At 42.3% G+C, this 14759-nt stretch overlaps 2 protein-coding genes across 3 annotated transcripts in view; both read left to right on the forward strand.

Moving 5' to 3' along the window:
* LOC102449777 (MAX gene-associated protein) overlaps positions 1 to 14759 on the forward strand; it is a 256194-nt gene that overhangs the window by 130326 nt on the left and 111109 nt on the right. The gene's annotated exons all lie outside the window — the stretch shown is intronic.
* Positions 1 to 14759, forward strand: part of LOC142829131 (MAX gene-associated protein-like) — a 72083-nt gene that overhangs the window by 50930 nt on the left and 6394 nt on the right. Inside the window, 2 exon segments of the mRNA XM_089778826.1 lie at positions 6545 to 6669; positions 8481 to 8626. Of these exon segments, the coding sequence (XP_089634952.1) occupies positions 6545 to 6669; positions 8481 to 8626 (271 nt within the window).

Consider the following 14759-nt stretch of genomic DNA (forward strand, 5'->3'; position numbering starts at 1 on the left):
ACAAGAAGTATGCCGGGTGGGGAAGAATGAGAAAGAGTTGGTGCTTTCCCTCTGCTGTCTCATCTTGTATGTCTAAACTTGCATCTGGACCACTGCAATTGACAGTTCCCCACTTCCTTCAGCAAATGTCTTGCTCCTCCATATCTTTATACATGCTTGCTTTTCAGAGATCCAGTCTTCCCTCCTGAATGTCACACCATGCATTTCATGTTTTGCAGGAAGGAGCGTGCTCAGGAGTAGTTCATAGGGGAATGCTAGAGCTTCTTTCACATCACCATCTGAGGAAGGCTATAGATCCCAGCAGCATGATTCCCCTTTTGAAAAACCATAGGAGGTTTGGTGAAAGAGACAAGGAGGAGATGTTTTTCTGCCTTCTTTTCTTGCACGTCTGAGATTATCCTGATTGTCTCTTTTGCCATTTCTACATCTTTTGGCTAATAATTGTTCCTGCTGTTATGAATCTCAGGGGATGGTCATGGAGAAAATAGTCTTCTGGCTAGAATTCATGGGAGAGGTGGCCATGTAGACATAGAGGAAATGAAAGTTCCTCAAGAATGTGTGTGGGTGATTCCCAGCATGGGAACACATGTGTACCTCGTGCTAGATCTGTGTCTTTTGAATAGCAGTGTCTGCCAGGACTATGCACGTGCTGTCTGCCTTGTTTGCCTATATAAGCACATATAAAGCATAGGGTGACTGCGTCCTTGTCTCAGTTCTTTCTTTCTATCCGTGGTAGCAAAGTGGAACCTGGTGATTCTGACCCCTTAGTTCTTCACTTTGGCTAAATCACTCAACATTTCTTAAAACATCTTTAGAATTCTTCTGATCTACTGGTATACAACCATCTTGAACTTCCTTAACTTGTCTGGACTGAATACTGATAGTCAAATATTGCCTTTGTTCCTGTACACCCCTCCAAAAGAACTCCTCAACATGGCTGATTTGAAACTTGCATTCTTATGTCCTGTCCATCTTGTATTGAACTAATTCCTTGAAAGGTGGACAAAGCAAATGACTCCTCTGTTTAGGAGAGTTCATTTTACTGAGTAGATGTTCAGTATCCCATTTTTCTCTGCAAGAACGTGTAAATCATGTAACTCACGTTTGAAACGTCATTTTCTGGCGTGATCTGTGAAGGTCTCTTCTGATCCTACACAGACAGGCTACAGAGTTCCGACAGAGGACAAATTGACTTTAAGCTGTACAGCAGTCAAGCTACCCCAAAAATTATTAGAGAGAAGATGGAGATATAAGAAGATACAGCATTAACCCTGAAATTCCACTGGCATCACATGGCACTAAAGCTGATACTGAAGTTAGTAACAAAAATGGGCTGTGCCCAACACAGGGGCAATGAATCCAGTCGGAACTCTGTCCCGTCACACAAGGACAGACCATGTAAGGCTTTGGAGACAAAACCTCTAAGACATGCACACAAGCTGGTGATATGGAACAGACTTTGGTGCAGAGGAAGACTCCTCCAGCACAGACCTTGGATCTGGTATTGAACTCCTCTGCATCATTATCTCTAAAAGAAGAGACCGAACTGTCTTCAACACTGGGGTTATGTCTTCACTGCAGGCTTCTTGCGCAAGAACTGTTTTGGACACTCTCTTGAGCAAGAAACCTCTGATGGCCATTTTAGCCATACAAGTTTCTTGCACAAGAAACCCCTGTTGCTTGTCCACACAGCCTTCTTGCGCAAGAGGGCTTATTCCTCATGGGGAGAGGGATAACTCTTGCGCAAGAAGCCCTCTGTTCTGATACTTTACTATAAATTTACTTGCTCAAGAACATGTGTGCAGTGTAGACGCGCTGCAAGTTGTTGTGCAAGAACAGCTGTTCTTGTGCAGAAAGCCTGCACTGTAGACGTAGCCTGAGGCATGGACCAGCACTTCTATAAATTTCAGTGGTGCCACTAGAGGTCTTATGCCCCGGTGATGGAGAGGAGGAATATGTTCTCTCCATCTTAGCAGAAATCACTCTTCTCTATGGTCTGTAATTTGTGTGTCAGAGAGGCCTGCCAACCCTCCCTACACAATCCCACCACAATCCTTTCTGCAACAACGTTGGGCTAGTCAATATCATGCTAGCCAGCTATCACGCTAAGGCATGTCACTGTGGCCACATGTTGGGCTTAATGGGGCTGTAATCTCATGCTGCTAGAAGCTAGTCTCTCATTTAAGAAACAGATCATTTTCCCCATCAGCTTCTCTGGTCAGATCACTTGTGCTAAACAAGGGGGAACACCAGGAAGAACCTGACCAGGGAGTTGAGCTACACCAGCATTCTACTTCATTCATTGTTGGCTGATGAAGTTGTCCCCAATACTGGCACTGGCTAACAGGTCATTCCAAGAGCTCCTTATGAGAACATCAGAAATTCTAGTCTTAGCTGAGAAGTGTGAATTACAAAAAATCATCTAACATTATTGCAGAAGATACAGTTTCTAGAACTCCTGGTTGATGAGAGCCTACCTCCAGAGGACAGGTTCTGGTCTTGTCAGTTGATGATAAAGCACCTAAACTAAAATACAACAACTGTGTGAACACATCTGGGACTACTATACCATATATTGGTGTGCTTGCTAGATTTCACTTAAGACTCTACCTTTTCATATCTAATAGAATCCACCTTACCCAAGGGTTTCCTGTATGCTTTCCTATAGGAATGTTAACGCGTAACCGGCTAACCTTATCGAGTGATGCTTACTGAGTAATGGTTAACCAGTGCCCAACAGCAGCCCTCTGTCCACAGACGACTGCTCCAGCCCCACTGAGCCCTCCACGATGCAAATTGGAGTGGGAGCCAGCAGCCCCTGTATGTGGCTTCCAGCTGGGGCTGAGTGGGCCGGAGGCAGTCCCACATGTTGGGGGCCAGAGATCTGGCAGCAGCCCCAGAGGCTGGAGGCTGCTTCAGCCAGGCCAGAGCAGGTTCCCCTCCCTTCCTTCTCCCCTCCCCGCCCCCATTCAGTTTAATTGGTTAACCCTAAGGTTTAAGCGGTTAACTGACTAAACAGGATTTTATTTCCAACCAGTTAGTGACCTGACCCCTCTTTGGAATCAGCATCTTCCTTTTGAAATGTATGGAACCTCTGATTGTTTGAAACTCCACTTTAGATGATTATGATGGCTTTCCTGGCCTGTTGCCTCCCAGAATGTCAGTAAGCTCCAGGCCCTTATGGCCAGACATCCTTGTGAATATTTTCATAGGAATGAGGTGGTCCTAAGGCCACATCCCAAGATCCACCATAACATAGTCTCACAAAATGCAGGACAATGTAGCACTTTAAAGACTAACAAGATGGTTTATTAGATGATGAGCTTTCGTGGGCCAGACCCACTTCCTCAGATCAAATAGTGGAAGAAAGTCAGTGGGTCTGGCCCACGAAAGCTCATCATCTAATAAACCATCTTGTTAGTCTTTAAAGTGCTACATTGTCCTGCATTTTGCTTCAACTACCCCAGACTAACACGGCTACATTTCTATCAATAGTCTCACAATTATGCTTAAATCCAACCAATCAAACCCGCCTGTGGTATTCTTGAAATAACACTAAGTGTTGGGAGAGAAAAGCAGCTATATCCTGTGGACGGTTCTAGAGCCTTGCTCTGTTATTGTTTGACTGATACTGATGATGATGCTTCTACCCACTATCCAGAATGGATACTGCCTGTCAATCGTTTATAGAGGGACACTAAACACAAACATATTAGAGAAAGAACAGTTACGTATCTAACAAGATCTGGTTCTTTGCAATTACATCATCAAAAGTAGGTTCCACAGTCTACCCAACCCTGCTTTTTGCAGTCCTCATCTTAAATTGTGAGGAACTGAAGAAATGTCTATACCCTGTCCTTTGTGCCTCTGCATGAGAGTACAGTGAGGCACAAGGTTCATTGTGGGGACTTGACAGTGTAATTGTTAACCAATGAGCTTGGGCTTGTTGGTTAACCTTTACGATTACACACAGGACCCCTCTCCCGTCCTCCCCCCCTCCATGCTGCTGCCTCTGTATCAGCTTTTAAGCTGGCTTCTCATGTATACTGGCTGCCATGGAGCCGCATGCCCTTTCCCCCTCCCCCCACTGCTGCCTCTGAGGCAGTAGCACGGGGAGGGGCAGGCTGCTTTGATGCATTTGACAAAATGTTTTCACCCACGAAAGCTTATGCACAAATAAATGTGTTAGTCTTTAAGGTGCCACAGGACTCCTCCTCATAAATGTTATGATTGACAGTTGGAAGTACTGCATTGCAAACATTGGTGAATAGTGTAAGTAATAAATTATGATGTTTTTATGGTGATTGCTTTGTGCTGCAATTCAAGAATGCTGATGAATGCATAGTTGAGTTTCATCCATGCCTAATTGTCAGTATCTTGGGATTTTAATTTTCCTTTCCACCCATCAGATACGAAGAACTTTATAAAACAGCTCTAAGGAGCTGCATATTTTGACTATGAAGCAAATAATATATAGCAAGTTATGGTGGTTCAGTAAAAAGTAAGAACCAGTAAAACAAACAAAAGGAAGTTTTTCTTCACACTGTGCATAGTCAACCTATGGAACTCCTTGTTAGAGGATGTGGTGAAGACCAGGACTTTCACAGGGTTCAAAAAAACAACTAAATAAATTCATGGAGGTTAGGTCCATCAATACTTATTAGCCAGAATGGGTAGGAATGGTGTCCCTAGTCTCTGTTTGTCAGGGGCTGGAAATGGATGACAAGAGAGGGATCACTTGATGATTACCTGACTCTGTTCACTCCCTCTGGGGCATCTAGCCACTGTCAGGAGACAGGATACTGGGCTATATGGTCCTTTGGTGTGACCCAGTGTGGCTGTTCTTATGTTCTTACAGGCCTCACTTTTCTGATGTGATAAGTACACATTACTTTTACTCCATCTATGCATTGCTATTTTTTGTGATTAAATCTCTGCATTGGTTTCAGATTAGTATACAATTCACAGAAGAGAGGAAGCAGCTCAGCATAAAGAAGGAAAGGACAGACAGAAGGGAAGAGACAGAAGAGAAGAGCAGGAAGAGAGAGTGAGATAAGGATAGTTTAGGGTATTTCAGTGAAATACAGTTTAGAAAATGGAGGCCTGATAATAGTTTATCTAAATAAAGGATAGAACATTATAATATATAAATAGACTATTGATCATAAATACTGTTTTGCAAATTGTTTGAGTTTTTTTTTTTTATGTATGCCACTAATTCCATGGCTACCCTGTCTTACTTCACTCTTTCAGCCCTGTAAGCATTGGGCTAAAGTCTTTCATCTCTGCAGTACACTAGTGATCTTGGGTATATTTTTGGTCACTGAGGGAATTTGGAAATGATCATATTTTGGGGAGTGTTTTTTAAAATTGCATTATCCATGGGAATTGTCTTTAATAAACAGCTGTAGGAAAACGTTTTCAGGGGCACCTAATTGATTTTTCAATCGGACTTTTAAACAATTTAGACACTTAGGTTCTTTTAGAATTTTTACCAATATTGTGAGCAGTCTCTTCTTGGAGAGAGAAGGGTGACCCTGCAGTGCATTTATTTCCACAGTCCTTCTGTAGTGAACTTCTCTGTGTCTGAAAGCACCAGATTTCTGTGCCCTTTATTGTGCATTTTAAGGGGATTCTGTCCATTTGAATTTTTCAATAGATTTTTTAAAAATTGAGTTTTCTGACAAAGTACATTTTAAGTGTGTGTTTGTGTGTGTGTGTGTGTGTATTTAATGTACTATATTTTTTCTCCTTCTCTATGTTAATATTTATTTTGGAGGGTCTTCAAGTACATCCAGGAGCAACTACCAAACATAGTGGGAGTCTACCCATGTTTCTACCCTGTTTATTTTCTTAATGTTTCTGCTTAGTGACAATTCAGCTTCATTTTTACTGCCTCTGTCACTGGTTAAACATTTTTACCTCGCATGGAGAAGATCATGGGCATAAGCTGCTTCTTCAGCAGTGTACAAGATTGGTGATAACATGCTAGTAGCATGAGAGAGATAAACAGTAGTAGACCATCAATAAAACTAAAACTGGACTCTGCTGCTAAATTCACAAGTAAACAAACGGTGTTTCTAATCTCTCCCATTTATAGTAATCTTTTTGGTATTTACAACAATCTTCAAACTAATGGGGTCATTTTAATTGGAATCAGATCATTGTTAGTGGCAGAAATCCAGAGAATTGCTAAGAATAATGTAGTTGTAGCCCATTTGAAAATTCAAGCTGGAGGACTCCACCTCTTAAAGGCTTTGTGTAATTTATAATGAAAGCATAAATGGTAGAAGGAGATATTCCTGATAGCTCCAATCCAATGTGAAGATTTAGTGGGGGAGGAGTCCTGAATGGGATTCTTATGGTTAAGAGTCTGTCATAAATCACCGGCCTAGTATATTTACCTGTTGACTGAAGGATGAGCTGGTGCCATAGATTGCAATGAAACATTAGGAAACAATCTTGAGTCTGGAGTGAAAGATGTTTGGTCTGAGCGCAAGCACAGATTTCATGTTCCCTTTTTTAAAAAAATTAACTATTTCAGAATGACTGTGAGTATGGTGAGAATGATGAGCCTGTGGACATCGAGACCGTGGAAGAGCTTTCCGAGAAGATTAACATTGCCCGCCTGAAGGCCACAGCTTCCCATATCCGACCTTCCGAACAGAAGTAAGCATCTTTTGTACCACCCAAGAGAACTAAAGTTTGTTTTGCCAGTAAATTGGAATGAAAACGAATTGGTGAAACAAGAATCTTTAAGAAGTTGTAAGACAAAATAAGGGCCGAAATCTACAGTAGGATCTCCCAGCGCAGTGGAATGCCACGTTGACTGATTCTGAGGTCCATTTTGTCAGATCTGATTGAGGAATTGAGGCCTCTCTGTTTATTTTCATTTGACTCAATATGGCTATCAGAATATCAGTCTTGGGAGCATCTTAACAGATCCAATGATTTGTCTAATTAATTACAAAAAATAAGCAGAAACTTATCCGGTTTTAACTTCGTTTTCTGCTGCTCCTCTGTGCCTTTGCAACACTGATGGGCAGAACTGAACTCGGGATCTCTGGAGCTTATTGCATGAGCCTCTAGAACTTGAGCTAAAAGCCAGCTGGCTTCAGCTAAGGCTGTATATTCATTCTTTCTCTCTAAATAGTCTGAGTACACCACACCCAGAAGGCATGTGGGTGACACTTCCCCTAGCCGAGGAAGCATGTCCTGAGCTTCAGAGACCCAGCTGAAACCCCAGAGGAGCCCCCGCTTGTAATGCCAACAGGCAAAACTGAACCTGGGGCCTCTCAAGCTTAGTGTATGAGGCTCTGTCTACAGCCAGTTGGCTCTCCGCTACGGCAGTAGAGGACACTCATTCGCTCTTTCTGGAAGTGGTCTAAGTGCCACTACATGTGACAGTGAAGCACATCCAGAAGATGTGTGGATTACACCTTCACTAGTTGATAAATTGCAGTAGTCAAGGGATTGCCAGTTAGTTTCAGGCTGTGGCGTTTGTTGTCATAGGCTTTAGTCCTACAGAAAGAACAGAGCAAGACATTGTTGACTTCACGGGGAGGCCAAAACCTTGGTGAACAAACCTGTTTTATTTACTTTTAAAATCCTCCTTCGTGTGTCCATTATTTGTTGTGGTTTTTACATTTAAATGCAAAGCACATACAGTAAAAGCTAATTTACGGAGTATAAAGGTGGCCTCAACTGTTTCCTTTTATTTCTTCTGGTTTCCTACATTAGGAATATCAGATCCTGAATTACCTCTCTTTGCAGAAATATTTTGGCAAGTTCAGGTACCAACAATATCAGAGACGTAGCTACCCACAATTCACTTACCAGTACCAGAGGCAAAACCAGGCCCCGTACCAACAGAGGGGTCGCAGCAGGCAGCACAGGCGTTGCCCTCAGACTAACAACCCCAACTGTTCATCCCAACGCAGCAAGCAAATTTGAAACAACAGTCGAGAGAAGTAAAACTACACCAGATGCATCAGAGCTTGAGACTCGTTCTAAACCTTTCCTTTTTCGCTTATTACCTTTCCTTTCACATTGGGTATGTATTACCCCTGATAAGTGGGTAACTCAAACTATCTCCCTACGTTATACCATCGCTTTTCTCTCTCCTCCCCCTTCCCAGCCTCCCACCCTGTCCCTCTTCAGGGACGGGATCATATTACAACAAGAAGTTGACCACCTTCTTGAAGTAAGAGCTATAGCAACAGTACTGCAAGAGTTCTAAGGAACCGGATTCTACTCACATTATTTTCTTGTAGAAAAGAAGACAGGTGGTTGGAGACCGATCCTTGATCTTCGGTTACTAAATAAATACATAAGGAAACAAAAATTCAAAATGGTCACTCTAAATACTATTATCCCAACTCTGGAGCCTGGTGACTGGTTTTCTTCTCTCAACCTGCAGGACGCATATTTTCATGTATCCATTCACCTCCCTCGTGGACGTTTTCTCCGTTTTACTTTAGGTCTCCAACATTACCAGTACATGGTATTCCCCTTTGGACTCTGTACTGCACCAAGAGTATTCAAGAAGATTCTAGTGGCTGTCGCTGCTCACCTCAGAAAGTAAAGAATCACGATTTACCCATACCTAGACGATTGCCTTATCAAAGTGAGGACCAGTCAAGACTGTTACCAAGATATCATTACTGCGATAACTTGTCTTCACTCATTAGGCTTTCTAATAAATTATGGCAAATCAACACTCATGCCAACCCAAACAATCAAATTCATCGGAGCTCAATTCAATTCGATCACAGCCAGAGCCTCTTTACTGACCGACAGATTCACTCACATCAGTCAACTGGCAAAATCCCTTCAAGATATGCCAGTAGTAAGGGTTTACGACTGCCTTCAACTATTAGGTCACATGGCATCCTGCAATCCTGTGGTCCCAAATGCACGTCTCTTTATGAGATGCCTCCAAGGTTGGCTTTGAAGCAAGTACAAGCCGCATGTCCATCATATGAACAAAATGATTACACTACCACACCCAGTGAAAGCATCCCTACACTGGTGGACAAAATCATGCAACCTGTGCATAGGCATTCCCTTTCAAACCCTGGAACCCTCTGTAGTTGTCACTACAGATGCATCCCTTACAGGTTGGGGTGCCCAGACAGAAGGCATATCCGCTTTCCATCTTCCTGGGGCCCTCAATTCTACATCCGATGTCCTCAGCAGAGCTCTGCCACAAGAGCACGAATGGGAACTCAACAATACGCTCCTCAGCGACATAGTCAACCGATGGGGTTTCCCCAATGAAGATCTATTTGCCACGTCAATAAAGAAAAAATGCCAAAGTTATTGCTCCAGGGCGGACATGGGGAAAGAGTCCTCCAGAGATGCTCTAGTTATAACCTGAAATGTACTCCTACATTATGCTTCCCCCCATTTCCTCTCCTCAACAGGTATTCGTAAAGATTCTGAACGACAAAGCCAAAGTTATCCTCGTTGCACCCTGCTGGCCCCGACAGCCATGGTTTCCCCTTCTACTCAGGCTAGCAATACATCAACCAATCACGCTTCCGAATGATCCCAACATTCTTTATCAGCCAGGGATCATGTATACTCACCCACAGTTTCGCACGCTCCATCTCAAGGCGTGGTACCTAGATGGTTCACGGGCATAGAACTGCAGTGCTCTCAACAAGTACGTGATGTCCTCTTACAGAGCAGAGCACCTGCAACAAGAAAAACATACATGAGCAAATGGACTCGATTTGTTCTCTGGGCAACCTCTCGTAACATACGACCTCAAAATGCTCCACTTCCTGATATACTGGAATATGCTACACCTCAATCACATCTCTCCCTCAGTTCAGTCAGGGTCCACCTAGCAGCCATTGCAACCTTTCACACAACAGTGGAAGACACCACAGTCTTCGCACACCCAGTAACTAAGCGATTTTTGAAAGGTCTTCAGGCTCTGTACCCAGAAGTCACACCCCCTCAAGAGCCTTGGGACTTACACTTGGTACTAACAAAACCGCCCTCACAAAACTGCCATTTGAACCCATGGCGACATGTTCCCTAGGCCATTTATCCTTAAAGATGGCATTTTTGGTAGCAATAACATCAGCCCGCAGAGTGAACAAGTTGGCTGCCCTGATGGCAGAAACACCCTTCACTGTATTTTTTAAGGACAAGGTCATGATGCGACCGCACCCAAAATTCCTCCCCAACGTGCGCTCCCCTTTCCATTTGAATTAGACAATATACTTGCCAGTATTCTTTCCAAACCCCCACGCTAATCCTTTTGAAGCTCAGATGCACTCCCTAGATGTCAGAAGGGCTCTCTCCTTTTACATTGACAGAACAAAATCTTTCAGATTCTCTCCTCGTCTTTTCGTCTCCATTGCAGATCATAGCAAGGGAAAATAAATTTCATCACAGAGGTTGTCACATTGGATCTCAGATTGCATTGCTACCTGTCATTCCCAAAATGACCTACCTCTGCCAGTTCCGATTCGGACATACTCCACAAGGGCAGTTGCTGCATCCGTGGCTTACCTAAGGAAAATCCCATTACATGACACATGCACAGCAGCCATGTGGTCATCAGAAAACACCTTTTCAAACATTATGCTCTCACCTCAGGACCCCTTCAGCATACCAAACTAGCAAAAGCTGTACTACAAACGGCATATTGACCTGATCCGAAGTCCCTACCTCCATAAGAAAATATTGCTTGAAGTCACCTCATATGGAGCACCCCCAGGGACGCTTCTCGACTAAGGAAAGGAGATTACTCAGCTTCCTGTAACTGACATTCTTCGAGATGAGCGTCCCTGGGGGTGCTCCACTACCCTCCCTTCTTCCCCTCTACTTCGGAATGCCCTTATGATAACATCTATAATACATTATTTGCCGGGTTCCGGATAGGGAAGGAACTGAAGGGAGGGGGGCCATGCATGCATTATCGTACTGAGGGAGGCTCGTGCATGCGCGGCCTGTGATAGACTGCTGAGAGAAAAATCCATCGGGAAGCGCTGAGGCACTCAACGCCTCATGTGGAGCACCGCCAGGGACACTCATCTCGAAGAACATCAGTTACAGGAAGGTGAGTAACCTCCTTTTTCTTACGTTTAATTTGCTTATTATTAACCTTCCCCTTTGCGCACGCAATCCTTTCTAAAGTGCCTTCTTGTCCCCATTCTTCCATGTTCAAACAAATTTACTGTTTATTATAAGTCAAGCTTTGTATTTCAAAATGTCTGTGAAGATATACAACCTATTATACGGTTTAGAAAGTTTGTGCATCTGTCTGTCCATTTGCCTGTGAATCCGTGAAAGCAGAAGAATGAGGCAGAGGCTTTTGCTCATTACCGCCAAACACATACAGCAAATGAACGCCGACGTCGCGATGAAATGAGAGATCTTTTCGAAAAGCTAAAACGAGCACTAGGACTGCATAGCCTCCCCAAGGTCTCCAAGTGCTACATCCTAAAACAAGTAGGTATTTTACAGCTCAAATCATATGGAGAAAAATTCCTTTAATGTGGGGCAAACTGGCATCAGGTCTGAAAAACAGTGTAATGATATGAAAAATATTTTAGATGTGAGTGCAGAAATGCTTTTCTCCTCTATGCAATCGTTTCACAATAAAGTAATTTGAGGAGAAATGAATTCACTCGAGATAAACTTTAGGGTTTAATGGGATGCGCTCCCCTATCTTCCACTGCTTCTTTGCGAATTTAACACTCGAAAGTAATTGCCTTGGCAATTTTAAATTGGACAGCGAGGCAGTCTGAATATACAATGAAGACAGATCTCCCTAAGGTAAGAAAATAAAGTTCTTTGTGAAATATTTTATTTCAACATAGGATTTAGATAGAAAACTGTAAATGAAAGGAAACAAGCAGCACGTAATCAAGAGCCATAAATAATTACATTTATCTGTATATTACATTCCTAGGGCTTTGTCAATTACCTGTTAGACGTAGGCTTATGGAAAATAGATTCTGTCAAACTAAATATCTTTTTGATGAGGTTACAAGTTTGATCTGTAAAGGTAAAAGTGTTGATGTAATATACGTAGATCTTCTGTAATGCATTTGATTTGGTATTACGTGACAGTTTGAAAAAATTAGATGTCAAATTAACATGGCACACATTAAATGAATTAAAAGATGGCTAACTGATAGGAGTTAAAATGTAATTGTAAGTAGGGACTTATCATCAAATCATTGTTTCTAGTGGGGTTCTGCAGGGATTGGTTCTTGACATTTTTATTAAAGACCTGGAAGAAAACAAAATCATCAGTGATGAAGATTGCAGGTAAGAAAAAAATTGGAGCAGTGGTAAATAATGAAAAGGACATGCCACTGAGACAGTGTGATACAGATCGCTTGGCAAACTGGATGCAAGCAAACAATATGCAGTTTGATATGGTTAAATGTAAATGTATACTTCTAGTAGCAAAGAATTCAGGCCGTACTTAGGGGATGGGGAACTCTATTCTGGGGAGTAGTGACTGAAAACGTTTTAGAAGTGGTGGATAATCTCTGAACATGAGTTTCCAGTGTGACACTGTGGCCAAAAGACCAAAAATCTGAAGTAGGATAGTGAAGTTATTTTATCTCTGTATTTAGCATAGGTGAAAGTGCAGCTGGAGTATTGTCCAATTCTGGTGTCCACAGTTCTAGAAGGATGCTGATAAATTGGATGGGATTCAGAGAGGAGCAATGGAAATGATTAAAGTCAAAATGGTTAGAAAAGGTGCTTTATAATAGTAGACTGAAGAAGATTAATCTATTTAGTTTAATAAAGAAAAGGTTAAGTGGGGACTTGAGTACTGTATAGTCTTAAAATGCCTGCATAATTCTTAGTCTTAGAGAGAAAAGGATAACATGTTAAACAAGACAAAATCACACTGGAAAAACAATATAACTTTCTAAGAGGGATGTTAAGAAGAGGGTAGTTTGCTAATGGTGTAGTCAGTAGAATTTTTATCGACTACACAATTAGTCGATAAGGGAAGACCGCTAAAGGGCTCAGTCCTGGGTCGCACTGGGTTTGGGACCTAACCCCACTGCGACTCTGCATTTAAAAAGTAGGAGCTAGTCTGCCTTGCCCACCTACCTCCTATTACATTTTAAATGCAGAGTTGCAACATAGTTTGGTCCTGGACTGGTGTGAGTTGGGACTGAGCCTGGCTGCCTGCTCGCCTGGCTCCTGCTATGTTTTAAATGCAGAGAGACACTGTGGTTTGGCCCCAGATCTGTGCAAGCCAGGACTGAGCTGGGCTATCTGGTTACCTGGCTTGTGGTATTTTTTAAATGCAGAGCCGCAGCAGCGGTAGGTCCCCTGCTGCATCTTTGCATTTAAATGTGTAAAGTCGATAGCATAGCTTATCGATTAATCAATTATACTTACACAACCCTGCTTTTTAACAGCAAGAATAATTAACAACTATTTACCAACAACAATTTACCAAGGATCATGATGTATTCTCCATCACTGAGAATTTTTAAATCAAGATTGGGTGTTTTTCTGATGGATGGAAAATGTCTGTAGGGAGACTTTTAAAATGCCTTTTTTGACTGGGAAAGGAGAGCTACTTATTTCTGTGTTGTATGCATTAGCTTGGTCTCTAACCTGGTATTTCTGACATGCTTCTATGTCTATGAAGAGATCCAGGGTCTGACTGATCAGGGAGATAAACTGATTGGGTAGAAGAACTTACTGACTCGCAAACAAGACAGTCTGATTCGTAAAGTATCCACACTTTCGGGTGCGGTGGTTTAAGGGGACATAGTGGTTAGAGGAGTGAAAGAAAGAACTTGTAGGGCTGGGAAGGACTAGGGTGTCACTTAGTGGATAGGTACATAAGTGGTAGAACGTGCAGATAAAAGATTTAGTATTAGCTCCTCAAAGATACTTAGGGACCTAACTTTCATTAAATACCTTTGAGAATCTGGTCCACAGATTGTAAGAAAAGAAGACTGATTTTTGGGATAGGGTGTATCTGTGATAGTATAAAGTACATTGTCATAAACACAGAAAAGTATTTATTTCTTCAAGCAGTAAGGGCCACAGGTTCTACAGTGGATCTTCAGCTCACGTGCAGCTTTGAGGACAGCATTTAGACCTGTCAGCCACTAGCTTAGGGAGACAACTCTCCTGTTAAGGAGACATACTACTTTTGTTTCAGCTCCACAGGTAAAGGAAATGTGGACATACCTTCCTGCTGCCGACCATTAGGATCCTAGTGTCCAGTACACTGGAGATATCCAAAGGGAAGAATATTTCACTGCCTTCAGAAACAGAGTTTTGTCCAAAGAGCCTTTCTTGTATATCCTCAATAGCCAAACAGGGTTTCATCTTTGGACATTAGTCTGGTGCTGATTCCTTTCATGGCATCCTTTCAGCCTTCCAAAGGATCTGTCCCTATACTTTCTGTCTATCAAGTGGCTTTTATGATGATAACTGCATCAGCCAGATGGAGTAAGGAATTAGTACTGTCCTGAGAACAGAAGTACTGCACATTCCATGTTGATAAATTAGTTCTTGGTTTGATTCCAATAGTCATTTTAGGCATGTAAAGCCAACTTCATATTTTGTAAGTTATGGCTGATAGGACTAAAGTCCTTCTCTCTTAACACAAAAAATGTATCTAGACAAATCTAAAACAGTAAAGCATTCAGGCCCAATATTTGTAATCAATTGGCTGTAAGCAGGGAGGAGAGAGTGTTTTTCATAGTCTTACATGTCTAGGTGGATATGGTGGTTTATACTTGAGC

The sequence above is a fragment of the Pelodiscus sinensis genome, chromosome 5 (assembly GCF_052426305.1).
Source record: "Pelodiscus sinensis isolate ZL-2025 chromosome 5, ASM5242630v1, whole genome shotgun sequence".
Taxonomy (NCBI): Eukaryota; Metazoa; Chordata; order Testudines; family Trionychidae; genus Pelodiscus; species Pelodiscus sinensis.